This window comes from Chiroxiphia lanceolata, chromosome 26 (genome assembly GCF_009829145.1).
Source record: "Chiroxiphia lanceolata isolate bChiLan1 chromosome 26, bChiLan1.pri, whole genome shotgun sequence".
In the NCBI taxonomy this organism is placed as follows: domain Eukaryota; kingdom Metazoa; phylum Chordata; class Aves; order Passeriformes; family Pipridae; genus Chiroxiphia; species Chiroxiphia lanceolata.
In genome coordinates, this window is record NC_045662.1 from 1,608,244 (window position 1) to 1,629,651 (window position 21,408).

The window sequence follows — 21,408 nt, forward strand, 5'->3', positions numbered from 1 at the left end:
TGGCAGGAGCACCCAAAAGCATCAGGAAGGGCGTGAGGGGAGACAACCCCATGGCAAACCCCTATTTCTGTGTCACCCTGGTTCTGGCTCAGATCCCCCGGGGTCCTCATGGGCAGGACACGCAGTGAGGGCACAGGGTGAGGTGTGTTGGTGTCACAGCAGGGTGACCCCGTGTGGCTCATGGGATGCTCCTGGTGTGCAAAGGAACACGGTGCTGGTGCAAGAGGATGGGGGGGGGGGGGGATGGAGAAAAACCCGCCAGACACGCCTGGTGTGTAAGGAGGAGCCACAGTCAGCGCTGGGTGCTGCACAATGGGAATACCGTTCCCAAAGAGCCACGGGCTTGGAGACAACATTGGCAGCGGGGTTGGCACCGACTGTCCCCCACCCCCCGCCCTCGCAGTTGTCCCTCTGCTCTTTCCAGTTGCCTGTCACTGCTGGGAGAGACCGGCGGGGAGGTGCTGGCCAGGGTCGCCTCCACCTCCCCTCCAGCTCCCCCACGTCCCATGTGGTGCCGAAGCCAGCCCAGAGCCACCTCCACCTCTGGGACACCGCGTCCCCGGCCGGGAGCATGGCCAGGGCAGGGGGGGTCCCCTCGGGCAGGACCCCCCGAGCTGCGGGAGATGCGGCTGCGGGGGCTGCGGGCGCCGCCGGCCCCGGGATCAGCGCGGGGGGGGGACACACGAACGCCACAGCTGAGACGGGCCGAGGCTACCTGAAGGACCCCGCATGTCCTCAGGTTTCACTCATGACCATCTGACAGCAGCGGCAGCTGCTCTGCCAACAGGCACTCGCGGAGCCAAAGCCTCCTCCAGGAGTCGAAGGGAGAAGGAAATTCTGGCCCCAAAAAGTCTCTTCCTTGGGATTTCGCTCTCTCTCCACCCAACAGTAAGTACTGGGTTAGGCCCTGGGCTGCTGCCCGCTCACCTGGGCAGGGTCTATGGGGTCTTGGATGTCCCCAGGTTTGTCATTCTCGCTGTGCCTGCAGTGTATAAGCAATGCCTGGGGTGTGCAGTCTTGGTGCTGGAGGCGGATGGGAGCAGGACACCCCCAGAGTCACCGGGGTGGTATTTAGGGCTGTAGGCACCTGCTGGACCCCCCTGCATGGAAAACAACCCGTGAGAGGGGAGAAAGTGCCCTCAAAGGTGCAGGCAGGGCATGAGGAGGAGTGTGCCAGCAGCCAGGGGACCCTCAGTGGCCACTGACCTGTGCTGGGACGAGAGGGGACGGTCAGGGACGTGACGGGCAACTGATTTCTGAGCCACCTTCCCACCCGGAGCAGGGGAGCTACAGGCAGGGCTTAAAAGTCGCAAGTCTCCTTTCTCCTGGCTTCTCCTCCTGGAGGTCTAAATATAAACCTCGGCTTGGCCAAGCCAAGGTTGTAGGAAAGGTCTGCGGGTGCTTCGCAGTGTCTCCTTCTGGGAAGGCACCTGCCCCTGCAGAGCCACTGTCCCCCGTGGGGCAGCAGGGAGGGACCCCCGTGGGGAGAAGGGGAGGAGGTGGGACCCCTCTGCCGTGCTGGGATGGCAGTGATGGGATGGCACAGGGGTGGGAGGCCTTTCACACGCGGGGGCCGTGAGGACACAGGTACAGCCCAAAGCTTTGGGGTGCTGGGGAGGGGGGATGAGCCCATTGTGGGCTCACGTCCTCCTGCCATGGGAAGCAGAAAAACAGGCAGTGCCAGGGTGGGAGTCAGCTCATTTTTTGGGTGCTGTATTCACCATGTGCCTGTGGCTGTGCCAGCTTCCATCACTCGCTGCACGGGCAGGACCCACCGTGCACCTTGTGACGTTCTGGGGTTTACCCAGGGGCAATCACCCCCCTGGCCCCCCATCCCTGACTGCTCCCTCACTCCCCACAGCCGGGGCTCAGTTGCAGAGTGCAGTTTGCAGACAAGCAGGAGCATTTCCTCCCCTGCCCACACTGCCGCTGATGGAGTTGTCAGGGATCAGCCTGGGAATGTGGCAGGCAAAGGATTGAACTTCAGGGAGGCAACAACTCCATAAAGCCCTGGGAACAGCAGGAAATCCCAGTCGGTCCCGACACACAGGAGACATCCTGAGTGGGTTGATGCCGCGAGTGCCGGAACTGCCTCCTCCAGCCCTTGCCAGGAAAATGCCTGATTGAAAATGGTTTTGGGGCCAAAAGAGCATATTTCCAGGAACTGGTTAAATAGCACAAAGTCCTGCCTTGACTCTATAGTGCTAATATTTGAACAGAATGTTCTGTTTTCTGGTGTGGGCAGAAGGTCAGGACTGAAGGGCTCTGTGGAGTTTTTTGGTCAGCTCCAGCTTCATTCGGAGATTTGCTGGATTTGGGGTAGGAGAGCAAGCAGCAGCGGGTCATGAAGAGAAATCCATCATCGTTTCTGTTTCCAGGTTGGACTAATGAGGTCGTTTCTGTGCAGGGGAGGAAGGGGGAGAAAGTGATGGATGCTTTGGGGAATTGTGAGGGCAAAGTTCCCAGCTGTAGCTGCAGAGATAGTGGGAAGGGTGCCCAGGCTCTGTGCCTATCCAGCTGCCTCCTTCCTTGGTTACTCACGCAGCCCTTGGAGTATCTCATCTTTGGGTCTTCATTCTCCATCTCCATGTGGATTTGAATGGCATCCCTTGGGAGCTGGAGGGCAAGAGTGGTGGTGTGGGGGGCAGCACCCAGAGGGCTGTGACAGCTGCAGGTGCTCTGTGCTGGTCCTGATTTTCAGGATGTCTGGTCCGGGGTATTGGGGTACAGAGGCTGCGATGGGAAAACGGGCATCCTTCAGCCCTGGGATGCTGCAGGGATATTACAAATCCCGCAGGAGCAGCAGGTCCCAGACCTGCTCCCAGTGCCGTGTTGGTGATCCCTGTGGGAGCCGGTGTCAATTCTGGCATCCCTTGGAGGTGCTGCATCCCTGCCCCCCGTGTTCCTCGAGTGTGGGGGACCCCGGGGGGATAGCAGGTAATTCCAGCCCCACGTCATCCTCCCTTCCCCCACGCTGTCCCCTCGCTGCCTTCTCAGCACAGCTCAGATCTTTTCCGAGCCTGACACGAGAGCTGCCGGCAGGGAGGAGCAGGAGCTCGGGACGACACCCGAGTGCCGGCAGTGGGCAGTGGGCAAGCGCAGGGTCCCCTCTTTAACCCTTCACCGCCTGCTCGAGCCTCCACCTCTACCAACCCCCCCTCCCCTCAAAATAAACCCAAATCGCCCTCCACCCCGGTGTCCCCTCTGCAGCGATCCCCTCCCGGGGGTCACAGGGATAGCGGGATGGCGGGAGGGGGGATGGGGTGGCATCCCCCGCTCCGGGCAGGAGGGGGTTAGTGCGTTGCTGCAGGGTGTTGCAACCTCCTATTTCCATCTGTGGCCGGGAAGAGTATCCCAGGACTTCACAGCTCCCGGGCTGTGTGTGCCACCCCCGCCCCCAGCACAGCAGGTACCCTGGGGTGGGCTGTGGGCACACGGGCATCGAGTGCCACAGTCCCCGGCAACTCCAGGACAGCAGAACTCAGGGAATTGTATGAAATTAATCTCCACGTGGCTTATGATGCTGGTGGCACCTGCAGGGCTCAGGATTTCGGGGGGGACAGTGGTTTGTGTCCCAAGGGTGCTGGTGCCCCCTCAGCACGTTGAGTATTAAGGATTTGACTCCCTGTCAAATCCGCCAGGGACAGGACGGGCTTAGCTGTGTCTTTCCAAGGAGCTGGGGCCAGGGAGCAGCACCTTGTCTGGCAGGTGCAGAGCAGTTGTGGTGGTGGGGACCCCGTGGAAGGTGCTGCTGCAATGGGCTGTGACACTCAGGGTTGTGCATCGTGTCCTTCTCCTCCCTGTAAATCCCCCAGCGCTGGCACAGCCCTCAGCTCACTGGTGTCCTTGTCCCAAGATGGAGTGGGTTGGCTGCTGCCAGGAAAGGGGCTGGAGAGTGCTAGGAGGTCTCCTCTTGGTTTGCTCAAGACAGGCAGTCTCCAGCAGGCAGAAAACAGCAGAGCAGCATCACTCCCTTAGCAGGAAACTCATTCACCATGTGCTTAAAATCACAGTCATGGAATAATTGGGGTTGGAAGAGACCTTAAAGATCATCTTGTTTCACTCCCCTGCCATGGGCAGGGACACCTTCCACTGTCCCAGGTTGCTCCAAGCCCCGTCCAGCCTGGCCTTGGACACTTCCAGGGATCCAGGGGTAGCCACAGCTTCTCTGGGCACCCTGTGCCAGGGCCTCCCCACCGTCACAGGGAACAATTCCTTCCCAATATCCCACCTAAACCTACTCTCTGTCAGTGGCAAGCCATTCCCCCTTGTCCTGCCACTCCAGATCTGTGTCTAAAGTCCCTCTCCACCTCTTGAATTTGACCCAGGCAGCCACACCATGGGTCTGGTCTGGACCCCCCTGGGGGACTGTGGTGGCACATGGGGAGCAGGAACCTGCTGCAGCATCTCAGTGCCCCTGTTCTGGCTGGGGAAAGGCATCTCCTGTTGTTGGGCTCACTCTGGAATTACTTTCCAAAGGCTTTCAGGCCACCCCTTTCGCTGGGGGTTAAGGGGGGGTTGCAGCAGCACAGATTCATCCGGCGCCCCGGGATGACGGATGCTGTTGGAAGCATCCCACATTCCTGCTGGCACACTTGGCTTGGGCCACGCTTCAGGCACAGGAACAAACCACACCCGGAGGAGGGTAAAAAGCCACGGTGGTGACAGGAGGCAGCACAGGGGGCACTGAGGGCAGCCAGAGGTGCCTGAGCCACCCAGTCCACGGGGCTGCCCCGCTGAGCGCTTTAAAACCCCAGGAATTCAAAGGATAATGCTGAAAATTGAAATACTGATTTTTTTTTCTCATTCTCTAGCTCTTCTGAGCCAACTACTATTTGATAACAGAGTGGGAAAAGGCTTGGGGTGATTCCTGATTTCCTCATTGGTGTTTTCTCCTTGTGAAAACTGAGCCCCCTCTGCTTTCACAGCAAAGCAGCCTAAAAATACAGTGAATTTCTAGAACTGCCACAGTGGTGGAGACCCAGCATCCCACAGCAGTGTTGTAGGAGCCATTTGTTTGCAGAAGAAAATTTTGGAGACTTCGCTTATCTTTCCAGATGGTGTTTGTAATGTAGTCACAGCAAGGCACTAAGGGATGACAATTTATCCGGGGATGGTAAACATCAGACTCTTAAATGGCTCATTATCGTGTTACAGAAAGGGGTGTAAACTTGTTTATAAAATGGCTCGTTTTGTCTGGCACAACTGAGGGTGTTTATCTGAGTTACTGATAGAAATACATATAATCCTGAAAACAGTAATGTGGCTCCAGGCCCTGCTCAGCAGCCAGTAAATCCCCCACCTGCAGGACTTAGCATGAACCTCTCCACCCCCAGTGCTATTTGTGGACAGGAAAAAAAAAACATTTTACATTAGATTTTTTCAGTTTTCCCACTTTTTCCCCCCCAAATTTATGGAAATTACATTAGGAAATAAACAAATAAACATGCCAGAGGACTTTTTCAGCCCCTAGGACCATGCTGGAAGGTTTTTTTCTTCAACCATCAGACCTTACAGCCAAGTTTTTTGTCACCCTGTACATTTGTGCTGTCCTGACCATGCCAAGTGTCTGTGCCCTTGGCTGGCTTTCAAACAAATGCATGTTCTCCTGGCAGTGGACTCCTAGTCCATGGGATTTGGGGTTTTTCAAACCTGTTTAATGTGTGCAGGGGTAGAGAGGGGACCCACTAAGGAGGATTCATGGGTTGGGAGAGCAAGACCCAAGGCATGGCTCAGGGGTCTTGGAATCAAGGAATGGTTTGGGTTGAAAGGGACCTTAAAGACCATCTCATTCCACCTCCTGCCATGGGCAGGGACACCTCCCACTAGCCCAGGCTGCTCCAAGCTCCATCCAGCCTGGCCTTGGACACTTGCAGGGATCCAGGGGCAGCCACAGCTTCTCTGGGCACCCTGAGCCAGGGCCTCACCACCCTCACAGGGAAGGATTTCTTCCCAATATCCCATCTGACCCTGCCCTCTGGCAGTGGGAAGCCATTCCCTGTGTCCTGTCCCTCCATCCCTTGTCCCCAGCCCCTCTCCAGCTCTCCTGGAGCCCCTTTAGGCCCTGGAAGGGGCTCTCAGCTCTCCCTGGATCCTTCTCTTCTCCGGGTGAACCCCCCCAGCTCTCCCAGCCTGGCTCCAGAGCAGAGGGATCCAGCCCTTGGAGCATCTCCATGGCCTCCTCTGGACTCTCTCCAGCAGCTCCATATCCCTCTTACGTTGGAGGCCCCAGAGCTGGATGCAGAATCCCCCCCTCACCTGCTGCCCACACTGCTGGGGGTCAGCCCAGGACACAATTGGCTTTTTGGGCTGTAAGTCTCCTCCTGGGCCGGTGGGGATGTGCAGCAGGAGCGTGGATGGTGTTTGTGGCAGCCCTTGGGACACATGTCACCCATGGCTGAGCTGTGACTCATCCCCAAACCTCTCAGGGCCAGCTGCACTGTCCTGCCCCACCCCGGGGTGTCCCCATGGGCATAAATAAATGGGGTGCAGAGGGTTGGGTTATCCCATGTGCTCCAGCCTCTGGGTGCTGGTGGGGTGGCAGTGGTGCCTCCCAGAAGGTTCTGGGCTGCAGGTAGCAAAGGAGGGGGTGCTGCAGGATTGGGCTTTGCTTGTGCTGTGATGGGTTTGGACTGTGTGTGGGTCTGGTTTCCTGAGCTGCTGGGTGCTGGCTCATCTCCCCTGGTGCTAACACAACTCCAAGAGTGTGGGCCAGCCCTGGGCTCACTTGGCACCATCTGTCCCCTGCTCATTTCCTTTGTCACACGAGCCCCTTGTTCCTCACTAATCCCTGCTCCAGGGCCCCCGTGCCGGGCACTGGGAGCACTTGGCTGAGCATCACCTGGCTCTGCTGGTTGTTGCTGAGTGAAGCTGATTTACACTTGCTGGTGGCCATTCTGGTTGTCTTCTCACTTGGATTTACGTCCCTATTGGTCTCTCTGGTGCTTTTACAGTGTGACCTCTTATGTGGCTGAATCTTGCAGGGCAGGTTTACAGGTAAACTTAACTTATAGCTCCTTGAGCTGTGTTTGAATGCTGCAGATGGTCAGGGGGTCCCACTGCTGCCTCCCAGGTTCTGGGTATCCATAGGGCTGAGATCTCTCAGGAGCAACTTGTCTTCACTTGAAACACCCCCAGTTGTATCTGTCCTTGTTAACCCAGCCCTGAGTATGGTGGGGAAACAGCTGCATCCCTCTGGACTGATTCCCCAGGAGACTCCAGGTTTGCAGATGCTCTCCCAGAGCAGAGGGAGGGGCAGAGCCCCAGGGCCAGGGTGACCTCAGAGACTCTTTGTCCACCACCACCACGTGTCTGTATGCAACAGCCAAGAACATCCTTCCCCCTCTTCCTCAGCCCACGAGAGGTTATTTTCTGTGCAGGGATGAAGTGCCAGCTCTGGGTGAGGTGACTGTCCCAGCAGTCTCAGACAGGACCCTGCCACCCTGCCATCTGTGCTGGTTAAACAGAACCAGCACCACTGGTACCTCCCAAACCACCTCTGTTATTTTGGAGGCTGATTCATTTACATGTTGCCTCAGAGTACCAAAAATATCAGAGCAAACTGAATTTCCTTCCAAGTCAAGGCCAGGTACTTCTGAGCAAGAAGCTGCTCCCATTTGCCTGCTGGTAATTGCTGATGCTGGACTGGGGGGTGAGATGCTCATCCATGTTGTGTCACAGGAGGTGTGTCCAAAAGCTGCAGCTCATGTGTGTCACAGCATAAAGGAGTTACCCGGCTTAGCTGGGCTGCCAAAATTTAAGAAGGCAATAAATAGCAGATCAGAGCTTTATGACTGATTTTTCAGCAGGATAATCAATGGGCAGGAGTCTGCCTTTAATTCAGAACCCTCAGAGGTCCCAGGTCTTGGAGAGCTGGGGCAGAGCCCCGTGGGACCACAGGGGTGATTCGTGCCCAGGGCAGCTCCTGTCTCTGGGCCTGAACTGCTTTTACCCATTGGAGAGGCAAAGAGTTTGATCTGGGTTATTTATAGCAGCTGCTATAAATGTGCCAGGATGTGCCAGGCCGGGAGCAGGGGCTGCTCACCCCATCCCCATGGCCAGGGAGGCTGGTCCCAGGGTGAGACACCTCTCGTGGGGTGGGGGACTGGGCTGTCTGTGTCCCACCCCCTCTGGTGTGGGAACTGGGGGAGACAGAGGGGCTGGGCTGAGCCCCTCACACAGCCTGTGTTCGGCTCTTGGTTCCTCTTTTTGGAAGCAACAATCGACCAGAGATGCTGGTGGCTTCAGAGCTGTGGTATGTGGGAGCTGGGCATGGGTTTAAGTCCTGTGTTTGATCCCTGGGGTCATCTCACTATCTCTGTGTGGACACAAAGGGGTCAGAGCAGGACCAGGTGCTGCAAAAGACCCCGAAAAGCCAGGAAGCATTTTCATACTCAGGGCAACATCCCCTTTGAGGCCTCCCAGTATAGCCTTGTGGGGTGGTGCCCACCCCCAGCACCTCCCTCCATGGCCCTGCTGGCACCTTCCCTTCCTTTCTGCTCCCCTTCCCAGAGCCACAGGGCTGGCTCTGCCTCCCTTCTCGCCCCCTGTGCTCCCTCCTCTCCATCACCCGAGGACAGAGCTTTCCCTGTCTCTCTGACCCCTCAGCAGCCACGCCTGTCTCTGCTCCATCAGCCACCGACACGGCACGATGGCTTCATCCCAGCGAGAGGGAGAGCAGACGGGCAGGAGCAAAGCCGGTGCTGCTTCCTCCAGCTCCCCTCCTGCTCCCTCTCCCGCCGGGAGAGGAATGAGCAGAGTCATGGGGCTGCAGAAACCTGAGCCCGGCGCTGATCGCTGGTGGCAGCTGGAGGCAGAGCCACCTCCGCCGCGCCACGGGCCGGGCACAGCGAGGGGACACGGCCGTGCCGCGGGTGGGAGGCTCCAGGAAAAGCGTGGAGCAGGCAGCACCCCCTGCACTGAAGAGCTGGACAGCAGCGTTGCTGCTGGAGGGGCTGGAGCCCCACTACACATCCCATAGCACAGACTTGTCCTAACAGCTCTGCGAAACCCTGTTCCCAGGGAAACTGAGGCCACCGCGAGCAACAAGCTCCTGTGAGTCCTCAGAGCTGCCAGAAGGTGAGGTGGGAAGGACCCCCACGGGTGCTGTGGGTCCTGCCTGAGCATGTCTGAATGATGCTCCAGGGAGTCAGACTCAGTGATCCCAATGGGCCCCTTCCAATGGGAGGTGTTCTGTGACCCATGCACCAGTGTGTCCCTGCTGGGACTTGGGGTGATAGGGCCAGACACAGCCCCAGTTTCTGGCTTGAGCTTTGGGGCCACTGGTATCGAGGAGCAAGTTTCTAGAGCTGCTCAAGTAGAGCATGAAATGGGTGTAAATCCAGAATAATTCCATGAGGAGCAGCAGTGGTGGTACCTGCTGCCCAGGCACCATCCCAGCCCCTCACAGAGACACGTGGGGGCAAAAATTCTCTTCTGGCTGGCTTTGATGAGGTCCCATCCTTGGGTCCAGCAGGAGTGGGAGGGGATGGGCTGTGCCCTTCTAGAGTGGCTGCTCTGGGCTCTGATTTGCATCACTTTGGGCCACAAGCTGGGTTGGAGCTGGACTCCACTTTGCAGTGATGTGACTCAGTCCATGCTATTAAATAACCTTGTACAGCAATGGCAAAAGCCTCCCTAAAACAGAATCACAGAATCCTTCGGGTTGGAAAACCCTTCTGAGATCATCAAGTCCAACCATTCCCCAGCACTGCCAAGGCCACCACTAACCCATGGTCCCAAGTGTCACATCTACATATGCATCCCTCAGGGATGGGGACTCCACCACTGCCCTGGGCAGCTCTGCCAGGGCTGGACAACCATTTCTGCAGAGAAATTTTCCCAATATCCAACCTAAACTTCCCCTGGCACAACTTGAGGCCATTTCCTCTTCTCCTGTCCCTTGTTCCCTGGGAGCAGAGCCCGATCCCCCCCCCCCAGCTCCCCCCTTCTGTCAGGGAGTTGCAGAGAGTGAAAAGGTCCCTCTGAGCCTCCTTTTCTCCAGGCTGAGCCCCCCCAGCTCCCCTGTGTTCCAGACCACAGATTTAAATACAAAAATTGACGCTCTGTCCACTTGATTTTCTTTCTAAAAGTTGCCCTTTCTGAAAGGCAGCAGGTTGCTGCCATCCCTGCAGCAGCTGCATTTTGAATGAGCACCAAAGCCATGGTGCCAAAATTCAATTCAGCAGCGACAGCAAGGGACTGTGGAGGTTTCTAAAATGCAGTTACACTGCTCTGCTCAAAATCAAGACCTCCCTGTGCCATTGCTTTATCCCCTGGCTTCACCATCACCACAGGAACGTTGCAATACCATTATGCACCCAGAGTGTCTCTTCCCATCAGGGCTGTAAATGTCCAGTTGTCCCCAGCCACAAAGGATTGAGGGTTTACAGCTCTCAGCACAGCAGAGTTGGGGCTCTGAGGAGTATTGATCCTAAAGCTTTTCAGGGTCAGGTGCTCGACAGCATCACGGGAAGTTTTGGGTTGCCAGAGGGATGCTTGTTTTGGGGAGGGTGAGGCACAGAGGTCCAGTGATCCCAGTATCCCTGCAAAGCAAGACTGAGCATTGAGGAATATTGGGCTCATCTCCAGCACAAGCTGGGGGTTATGGGTCAATATCAAGGCAAATCAAGGCGAACCAAGGTACAGGGGCTCAAAGCAAGAACCTTCCTGGTGTTGAGGAACTCTGTGCCAGGTGCCTCAACCTCTCTCAGGGCATGGCAGACACACCCTCCGGGTGCAGCCACCCCTCCCCTCCCCACTTTCCCCTCTCCAACCATTTTTGTTGTTCTGCTGCAGAGGAGCCATCCTTAGCTGTCCTAAACCACCCAGCCTATTCCTGTCTGGGGATTTGTCCTAACATCAGAAAGTGCCATTATTGCTTTGCTTTTTGGCTCCAGGTAAGACTTTAAGCCCTTGCTGTTGGGAGCAGAGCCACCCAGCACTGCAGGTTCCTTGTGTTCCCTGTGGCTGGGTGCTGTGACATGGCCATGGCCCTGCAGGACTCGGATCCTCTGGCTGAGGAACCTCTTCCTTTGGGCACCACACGTCCCTTGCGTGAGGAGCAGGAGGGAAGCTGTTGCTGCCCTGCCAAGGGGAGGAAGCTGGAGCAGTGCCACTGCTGCCCAAGGTGTTTTGTTTTGTTGAACAGCCGTGCTCTAGGTTGTGAAATTTCGTGTCTAACACACCCAGCTGGTGCCAGGGACACCAACTGCTCAGCTCATATGGTGCTCAGCTTCACAGGGCCTTCTGATCAGAGGTGGAATGGGGTCTGGGAGGAGAAAAGCTCACTTGGTGCTCTAACTAACCCTAACCTCGCCCCAGCTGGGTGAGGGAAGGGACTGTCCCACTCTGCTCTGCACTGGGGTGGCCTCCCCTGCAATACTGTGGCAGTTTTGGGCACTCAGTGTGTTCAGCTGGAGGAGACTGAGGGGAGACCTCACTGCAGTTCCAGATTCCTCAGGAGGGGCAGAGGAGGGGCAGGCCCTGAGTTCTGCCCTGGGGGGATCAGGGATGGGACCCAGGGAATGGCCTGGAGCTGGGTCAGGGCAGGGTTAGGTTGCATATTAGAAAGAGATTCTTCCCCCAGAGGCTGGTTGGGCACTGACCAGGCTCCCCAGGGCAGTGGGCACAGCCCCAAGGCTGCCAGAGCTGCAGGAGGGTTTGGATGATCCTCTGGGGCACAGGGGGTGACTCTTGGGGATGGACCTGTGCAGGGCTGAGGGTTGGACTGGATGATCCTTGTGGGTCCCTTCCAACTCAGCACATTCTGTGATCCTGAGGAGAAACACATGGGATGCTCTATCCATGAGCGATCCACACATAATAACCCTTCACGCCAGCCCAACATTCCTGTGACAAACCCATTCGCAAAAACCCCACTGAGATCCTGCATCGCCTGGGCAGAAACACCCCCAAACCCATTCGCAAAAACCCCACCAAGATCCTGCCACCACCTGGGCAGAAACACCCCCAACCCCCCGCTGTCCCCTCAGGCTGGGCGCGGCCGGCCCGGAAGCAGAATGCGAGGATGGCCAGCCTGCCCTTCATCCCGGGCCCCGAGAACCTGCGCCCCTTCACCCCGGCCTCGCTGGCCGCCATCGAGCAGCGCATGGCCGAGGCCGAGGCGCTCCGGATAAAGAGGCAGCATGTGGAGATGCCCGAGGAAGAGGAGGTCAAGCCCAGCAGTGACCTGGAAGCCGGCAAGAACCTGCCCCTCATCTACGGCGACCCCCCCCCGGAGCTCATCGGGACCCCGCTGGAGGACCTGGACCCTTTCTACAAGGACAAGAAGGTGAGGGGCAAAGCTCAGCCCATGGGTAGGCTTGGTGTTAGGTGTAAGTCCCAAGGAAAAGACCAAAGCAGGGACCTTCTCTCCCTTTTACCATGCCCCAGGGTCTCCTCTTGATGATCCACAGCCCCAGACTGTGGTTGCTTTTCCCTGTTCCTTGGGAAAGCCCCAAGCCTTTGGAGGTGCAAATATGCGTAGAGGTCTCTCGTCTAACAGCAGCTCTTGGTCTGTGGGTGTGTCAGGGGTGTGCAGAAGGGTTAACCCATCTCCTTCCCCTCTTTTCTCCACAGACATTCATAGTCCTCAACAAAGGGAAGTCCATCTTCCGCTTCTCGGCCACCCCTGCCCTCTACATGCTGGGGCCCTTCCACCCCATCCGCAGAGGAGCCATCAAAGTGCTCGTCCATTCATATCCTTTGATCTCTGGGATGCTGCTCTGCTGCTCAAACCCTGGTGCTCAGGGTGCAAACAGATCTGGGAGAGGGCTGAGAGAAGGGTTTCATGATGGTGTGGTGAGGAAACCTCTTGGGCTGCCCCCCAACGTGGTCAGGACCCACTGACCAGCCATCCAGTTCTTTAGGAGTGGGAGATTGAAGGCTTTGGGCACCTTGGTGGCACCAAGAGCTCAGCCTTGGTTGGAGAAGGGAGAAATCTGTTTGATTGAAGAAGGGAAGAAATCTAAGTGGTGGAGCTTCCTAGGAAGAGATTGAAGGTGTTTGAGGTCCGGAGAGACTTGGAAAGGAAGGGAAATGTTTATGGGTCAGGGGATCCTGTCCCACCTGGGAAGCGGGTGAGTTGGGGAGCTCAAAGGATTATTTGGGAGAGGGAAGGGAGAGGAACTGGGACATTGCAGTGCAGGGGAGGGGACAACTTGGGCAGTGCTGGGGCTTTTGATGTGAGACAAGCAGAGATGGAAAGGCAGGAAAGGACCCCAAGAGCAAGAGGGGCACTAGGGTGGGTGGGAAGTGATCCCAGCAGAGCTCTGGTGGCTGCCGCAGTCCGAAAAGGGGGGGGATAAGCACGGGTCCAGGACACGAGGGTGGGATGCAGGTAGAATGATTTATTCAGGCGTGCGCAGGATTCTTATCGGTTCAGGCAGGGAAAGGACCAGAACATAGGGTGGGGTATCAGACAGACAAACGGGGGAGCAAATCAGGATAAAGGCAGAGGTGAAAGAGAGAGGAACGTGGGAGGAACCGGGGAGAGAAGGGGCGAATGGAGGCTGTTTCCTCCCTGCAGCTCCTCCAGCCAATCGGCAGAGAAACAGGGGAGCCGGGAGGCAAACAGGCCGGGATATGCCCGGAAGATACAAATTCTGGGGGAACATACAATGTGTGTGTACATAATAACTATAAAGTCTGCATTATAAAGTCCGTTCAATCACTGTACATCCTTTTCCACTTCTGAGATTTTCCCCATTCTGATTCCTGGTCCTTCACAGGTGGCAGCAGGGGTTGGTGGCCAGGAGTGGGGTAGAAAAAGAGGGGGTGTTTGTGGCAGAGGGGTCAGAGAGGCAGGGAAAGCTGTATCCTGGGATGATGGAGAGCAAGGAGCACAGGGGGCAAGAAGGGAGGCAGAGCCAGCACCAGGGAGCCAGGAAGGGGAGCAGAAAGGAAGGGAAGAGGCCAGGATCACACATGGGAGCAGAGGGTCCAAGGGAAAAGTGTAGGCACAGGAGGAGCAGGTCAGGGTGAGGGAGCAGGTCAGGTGGGAGCCAGGACAGAAGGAGCAGGGATGCTTGGCTTCATAACCGTGGGAAGGGGATGATCCAGGCAACAGCCACAGCATTTCTCCTTGACCAGGTTTTAAATTATTCAGCATGTTCATCATGATCACCATTTTAACCAACTGTGTGTTTATGACCATGAACAACCCCCCGGCGTGGTCCAAGAATGTGGAGTAAGTCCCTGTGACCTCCCCCGGCCATGGGGGCCACCCCAGCTTGACAGGACCAAGGCTGAGAGAGGGGTGTTGAGTTCCAGGCACCCTTCAGAGCAGGAGGGGTGTCACTGGAAAATGCTGGTGACCTTCTTGATCTCAGGAGGAATCTATGCCAGGCATTGCAAAGAGTGTTTCAGAGCTACCCAAAACGTGGTAGGGGCACCATGACAGGAGTCCACTGTAGAGCAGGTTGGGTTGGGTTGGGTCACTGGTGACATTCTGGAGAGGGTGAGCAGATCCACCTGTGCAAGGGTCATAGACAACCTGTCCCAGGTGAGAGGGGGCTATCCAGCATTTCCTGCTGTGGTTCTGCACAGTCAGGTCTCAGTGGGGCTTTACAGAGAGCATGGTGGTGTTGGGACATCAGCAGGGATCAGAGGTGTTGCAGAATAGTCCCCAGAGGGATGGGTACCTCAAGATGTCCCAACTTACCTTATGAGGTGAGGTGAAAAACTCCCCCAGTGCTGAAGCACCCCAGAAACTCAGCAGCCCCCCAGACTCCGCTCCCCAGCGTGGTCCCACTGTCAGGGGTGGACAAAACCTCATCCCTTGGACCTTGTGCAGCATCCCCCGAGTCACTGCTCCCGTTCCAGATACGCCTTCACTGGGATATACACCTTTGAGTCCCTCATCAAGATCCTGTCGAGAGGTTTCTGCATCGACGACTTCACATTCCTGCGCGACCCGTGGAACTGGCTGGACTTCATGGTCATCTCCATGGCGTGAGTTTGGTGGGATGGGGGATGACAGGAGGTGTGGACACTGCTGAGTGCCTGGCAGAGACCCTGAAGCCCTTTCCTCTCCTGTCCTGCAGCTACATCACCGAGTTTGTGGACCTGGGGAACATCTCTGCTCTCAGGACCTTCCGCGTCCTCCGCGCCTTGAAAACCATCACCGTCATACCAGGTGGGACTTAACGAAGGGCTCTCCCCTCTGTGTCCTCCCCTGAGCTCAGATGTTCCCACCTTTCACAGCAATTCCTTGTTCTTTTGACAGCTCTAAGAGAAAACAGAGGAAATAAGGTATTCCATGCTTACAATTTTCCACAAAATTCAGCTTTTGGGTTGTTTGGCAGGAAAAACCCTTGCTGAGCCAGACATCATTTTTAGGGCTCCTTGGAGATGCCTTAAGGGGGTTTGTGCTCACAGTGTGTTTATGGGCTTGATAAACCAAATAGCTCAGTTCTTGGAGCCATGAACTCAGTTTTGTCCCCACTGCTGAGTTTGCTTGGATTGAGATATTCAATGGGTATTGGTGCAAGAGCCACGTGGTGAGTGTTTAATATCACCCCAAACCTCCTGCCTGTGGTGTGAGGAGCACGTTACCAATTACCTCTGATGGCTGTTCCCCAAATCTGATACCACCCTGCTTTGGTACCAGCTGATGCAACCAGTGATCCCACAGAAGGGATCACTCAGACCCCTTGAAGAAGCACGAGACTGAACTGGAACTGATAATCCCCTGTGGTGAATAAATTCTCGTGTCCCTGCAGCCTCTAGATCTTTAGGGTTCGCATCTGAACATTTTTTGCCCTCATCAAACAGGCTAAAAATTGCATTTAGCAAAATGTAAACTGCTGCTTTTTTAGGGAATGACATCCCCCAGAGGCCCTGCAGAAATAGCAGTTGCAAAAATAAGCTGGTTTGAGAATGGCTGACCTTGGCCATTTCCCAACACAGACAAACCCTTGGAGAACAAGGTTTTACCTCAATAGTTTGGGAAGTAAGGAGCAAGTGTGATGAGAGGGCTGAAAATCATGTCTTTGGAGAACTGCCTCCACATGAGAAAGCTCTGTGCTCAGAGATGCTTTTAGGATCAATGTCGGGATGTCCCAGCATCACCCATCACCCGTGCAGACCTTGGGTGATGGGAACACCATCCTCCCTGGTAAAAGCCCACCAAGGATCCATGGATGAGCCTCCTCTGTGGAGGAAGCAGCGATGCTGGGAAGGGGAGATGAGTTAATCCAGGTGGTTAATGCAGATGTCACTTTGTCACCTTCACTTGGACACACTGGGGATTCTCCAGCTTGAAGGATCAGGATGGAGGGTCTGGCTGGGCTCCTGACCACCCAAGGGACAGCAGCACATGTGGTGTTGGACCACAGAGGCTTTCCTGGAGCTGAGGGAGGTGCTCAGCATTGTGCAGCTGGGCCAGCAAGAGCTTTTCCATGTGCCACTGCAGTGGTTCGGGCCAAAAAAGGCCAGATTGTGACATTTGGGGGAAACAGAAAGTCCAAAGGCATTGACAGGCTGGGGTGAGCTTTGGCTCGTGATGTCTCAAGGTTGGGATGGGGAGGCTTGGCCAGCATCAGTCCAAGGGAGAAAGTTTTGGGAGAAGGGTTTTTACTGCTCAGCAATGTGTGGGGACAGAGGGACAGCTGGGATGTGACACAGGACACAGAGCTGGGGGTCTGAGCCCATGGGAGGGGAACTTGATGACACCACATATCCCCACCAGATCCGGTAGCTTTTGGGAACGCCACAGCACGTTCCCCCACGATTAGCAAAGGAGTAATTAGCTCAGTGGTGACACAACTTCTCCTCAGGGCTGAAGACGATCGTTGGGGCTCTGATCCAGTCAGTGAAGAAGCTCTCAGATGTCATGATCCTCACGGTTTTCTGCCTGAGCGTGTTCGCCCTGATCGGCCTCCAGCTCTTCATGGGCAACCTCCGGCAGAAGTGTGTGCGGTGGCCCCCTCCCAACATCACCTTCCCGGGGGACTTGGAGCTGGACAATGACACGTTGGCCAACTCAACATTTTATGACTTTGTGGATGACTTTGCCAGCAACTTCACCGGCAACTTCACCGGCAACTTCACCAGCAACAGCACCTTTGATTTCGAGGCCTACATCAGTGATGAAGGTAAGTAAATGCTCACACAGCCCCTTCTCTCCACACCCATCACCCTGGTTGGCTCCTCTGTTTCCCTGCTCTTCCTGTGCCAGAACAAGATGGTTTGGTCACACAGATCTTCCTGCCTGGGTGCTTTGCAAGGAGATGTGGTGGTGGGTGAAACAGGTTGTGCACACACACAGGAGGCACAGATGGGATCAAATCCACCTTGACAGGGAAAATGTGGTCCTCCTGGACAATCTAACTCCTCCAGAAATGTTTCACCATTGGATAAACCAGTGTCTGCATCTCTCACTTGCTCATGAGGGCACAATCTCCCACTGGGATGGTCAAAGCAGGGAGACCAAACCCTGCAGGAGCAGATGGGACTTCAGATGGAAACAGAGAGGGAAGGATGCAGCAATAACATTTCTCACCCACTTTCACAGCTGCATCATAGCTGGGTCCTTCCCCAGGTCCACAGTGAGCATTGCAACACCACGACAGCCACGGGAGGGGAAGGAGGGAGAGGTGGGACCAGCCCAGGTCCTCAGGCAGTCATCCAAAACTGCTCCTTTCCTATCCCTTCTTTGAAAATTTGGTCCCAAAGTGTGGGATTTTGTTTGTTCTTTGGTTTTGAGTTTTTGGGTCTGCACTGGAGTTCTAAGGAGGAGCTTTAAGGAGCCCTGGTCTGTGAGCAGGGTGAGCTTCTCCACTGGGGAGGGGATGGGAGCAACAGGAGGAAGGCAAAAGCCATGGAGCAGTAGCAGTTTCACAAGGTTTTTCTGGGACTCCTGCAGTCCCCCATGCTCACTGTTCCCTGTGAATGCCCTGCTTTTCCCAGCAAAACAGGCCAGCCCTGATCCTTTGACCACATGTTAACCCACTTTCCCAGGACCCCTGACCCTGGCCAGCTCCAAAGCTGTTCATGGGCTTGGGAGTCCTCTGATTAAACACTGCCATGAACTAGCACCAACACAGAGAGTAAAGTCAGAAGAGACACCCCAATGTCCAGTGCTGGGATTCAGTGACATTCCCTGGGACTCAAGGAATTTCCCTGACAGCAAGTTGCTACCAAGAATTTGAAAATCAATCAATAAAATTTATTTATGTATTTATTTATTTATTGTTATGTCTTGCTCTTTCCTCAACTCCAAAGCCAATTTCTACTTCCTGGAGGGAGCCCTCGATGCCCTGCTCTGCGGGAACAGCAGCGATGCCGGGTGAGTGCAGTCCCTGCTGGGGGCTGAGGGCCCCTCTGGATCCCTGGGAGGGGATGAGGGAGGTGGTGCAGCCAGCTTGGGATGGGACGGGGCTGGGAATGTTGCTCTGCAGGCAAATAGTCTGGGAATCCCAATGGATCAGCCTGGGGGGGGGTATCGGTCTGGGAATCCCAATGGTATCAGCTTGGGGGGGGATATCTGTTGGAGCATCCCAATGGTATCAGCTTGAGCAGATATGGATCCAGGCATCCTGACTGTATCATCTTGGAGGGGGTATCAGTCCAAGCATCCCAACTGCACCAGCTTGGGTGGGTATGGGTTGGAACATCTTGCTGGTATCAGTTTTGGGGAGTATCAGTCTGGCCATCCTGACTGTATCAGCTTGGGGGGGGGTTGGTCCAGGTACCCTGGTGGTGTCAGCTTTGGGGAAAGTGGTATCAGTCCAGGCATCCAACTGTATCACATTTGGGGGGTATCATTCTGGGCATCCCAACTGTATCAGCTGGGGGAAAGCATCCCAATGGTATCAGCTTGAGGTGGTATCTCTCAGGGCATCCTGACTGTATCAGCTGTGGGGAAGGTGATATCAGTCCAGGCATCCAAACTGTACCAGCCTGGTGGGAAGGGTCCCCCCAGCGCATCTCCACGTCCCCAGGGCTGGAGGGTCTGGCTGTGGGTGCCAGAAGGGGCAGTTTGGGGGGCTCACACCAGCTGCCCCCGCGGCTCCTTTGGCAGGAAGTGCCCCGAAGGGTACGAGTGCATGAAGGCAGGGAGGAACCCCAACTACGGCTACACCAGCTACGACACCTTCAGCTGGGCCTTCCTGGCCCTCTTCCGCCTCATGACACAGGACTACTGGGAGAACCTCTTCCAGCTGGTAGGCACCACATTTCTGTCCTTGTGCAAGAGCTCCTCTTGTTTCAGTGCTGCCTCTGGTCTGAGACAGGTGAAAAGTCATTGACTGGAAACTTGTGGGTTCTTGTCTTGTGGTTTATGGATCCAGCCAGGATCAGCAGAGGTGGTGCCTGGTCCCATCCAGTTCCCTGACCTGAGAGTGCAGTTTATTTTCCAGGGCAAAGCCCGGGTGTGCTGCAGTGGTGCTGTCAGCTCTGTCATAGAAATCAGGGATTTATAAGGGTATTTATTGCAGCTCTGGCTTGAGCTGAGGGAGAGGGTAAGGAGGACAAGACATGTCACTTGTGCCCTCATTGAGTCATCCTCTAGGGAGACACCACAAAACCTGGGTCCAGAGGCTGTTCAGGTAAAAGGAATCCTATGTCTAAGGCTACCCGTGTCCTCTGGAAAGGATTATACCCAGATCCAGAGTGAGAAAAGGACCACCTTGTCCCAAGGGTGAGACCTGAGAAGCTGGGGGCTGAGGGACATCAGCCCCTCACAGCACAGCGAGTCACTGAGGAAATGCTGTCCCACCTCCACACGTGCTCGCAGCCCTGGGAACAAGAGGGCTGTGCTGAGACTTATGGCTGCTTCCCACAATTCCTAACCCAGTGCTGCAGGAAGGTCCACTGGGCAATGACCAGCCCTTAGGGAAGCTGGGAGCAAAGTATTTTCCTCCTCCCACAAATGAGAGGGTGTCCCAGGGCAGGACATTTCCTTGGAATCATCGCCAAAGCGATGCTGTGACAGCCCTGCCTCCTCTTCCCACAGACACTGCGTTCAGCGGGGAAAACCTACATGATCTTCTTCGTGGTGGTCATATTTCTTGGTTCCTTCTACCTCATCAACCTCATCCTCGCAGTGGTGGCCATGGCTTACGCTGAACAGAACGATGCCACGCTGCTGGAGGAGCAGCAGAAGGAGGAGGAATTCCAGCAGCTCATGGAGCAGCTGAAGAAGCAACAAGAGGAGCAAGAAAAGATGGTTGGTGGGAAGTGTGGAGGCCGAAATCTCAGGAATGAGGGAGAAAAGGGAGGCAGCAATGAGTGTAGTGGTGCATCAATTTATGTAAAATCCAAGCATGAGGCCCATTTGGTTCATAGGAAAGGAAGATAATCACTGAGTAACTATTCTGTGGGTCACAGATGAATCAAAAAGTTGAGATATGATCCTGTGGGGTAAAAAAAAAAAGGCTGAAAATATTTGATTTCCATATGCAAATCCCAGGACGGGGAGCACTGGGAGGCAGCAGAGAGGAGCAGCATGGAGGGGGGTGGTGTTTGAGAGGAGGAGGTGAGGGACAAGGCATGAATGTCACCAGAAATAACAATAAATCTCCCTGGAGCACATCAGGAGGCTGGCAGGGAGCTCAGGCACAGAGTCATCAGGGTACAGAGGTGGTGCCCAAGGAAGATGGGGCAGCTGCAGCAAAGCTCAGTGTGTTTGCAAACCATTTGCTTTGGCCTGGAGACAGAAGAAAGGGCTTGAGAGACCCTGAGTCTCACTGGGGAAGTTCTGGTGCCCTCGTGGGAGCCAAGGAAACCTGGTATGGTGGAAGGTGTCCCTGCTCATTGCAGGAGGGTTGGAAATGAATGCTCTTTGAGGTCCCTTCTTCAAACCATTCTGGGATTCCATAAATACCAGATTGGAAAGGTCCTCCAGGATCATCTGTTCCAACCTTTCTTGGCAAAAGCATGACCTGGACAAGAGACATTTGCTCTGTCGTGATCCCAGGGTGTTACCTTAGCCCCTTTTTGGTCCTTGGGTGTGTTTTTTCAGCACAATGTGCCTGTAAAAACATGGCCAAAAGCCTCCATGATGTCTGGGACCATCTCTAATCATCATTTTGATCTATGTCAGCAACATCCACGGGAGCCATCCCTGCAAATCTGTTAGTTTGGGCAAAACACCAGCTCCCTTGCATGCAGAGAGACACAAAACAATGTTTGACTGTCTCTAGAGCTTATCTGTGCTGAGCCACAACATCCTCTGAGGAAGTGGCTTGTTTTTATCTGGCTGCTCCTGTTTGCAGGATGGGGCTGGGCAAACCCTGCCCGAGGGACTCCAGGGTTGGGGGGTCAGGATGAGCAAATTAACCAGGAGTTGGCCAGAGGCTTTATTAAGGGATGTTATTCCTTTCTAGTCCCATAGACAGATTAAAAAGACAGAGAGAAGAAGGCTGAGTGTGAGGGTAAAGCACCTACGAGGTGCTTGGATCTGTT

The 21,408-nt window shown here is 55.4% G+C and overlaps 1 protein-coding gene across 2 annotated transcripts in view; it reads left to right on the top strand.

The window, feature by feature from the left end:
- Window positions 1–741: 741 nt before the first annotated feature.
- The window catches only part of SCN4A (sodium voltage-gated channel alpha subunit 4), a 45,655-nt gene continuing 24,988 nt past the window's right edge, over window positions 742–21,408 (top strand). The window contains exons 1-10 of one of the 2 annotated variants that reach the window (XM_032711464.1): window positions 742–888; window positions 11,994–12,292; window positions 12,580–12,698; window positions 14,099–14,188; window positions 14,824–14,952; window positions 15,045–15,136; window positions 16,779–17,096; window positions 18,226–18,289; window positions 19,025–19,166; window positions 19,958–20,170. In XM_032711464.1, the coding sequence (XP_032567355.1) occupies window positions 12,029–12,292; window positions 12,580–12,698; window positions 14,099–14,188; window positions 14,824–14,952; window positions 15,045–15,136; window positions 16,779–17,096; window positions 18,226–18,289; window positions 19,025–19,166; window positions 19,958–20,170 (1,431 nt within the window). In that variant the 5' untranslated portion in view covers window positions 742–888; window positions 11,994–12,028. Of the gene's footprint in view, window positions 889–2,259; window positions 2,379–11,993; window positions 12,293–12,579; window positions 12,699–14,098; window positions 14,189–14,823; window positions 14,953–15,044; window positions 15,137–16,778; window positions 17,097–18,225; window positions 18,290–19,024; window positions 19,167–19,957; window positions 20,171–21,408 lie in introns of those variants that run through there. The other variant, XM_032711463.1, reaches the window with a different exon arrangement.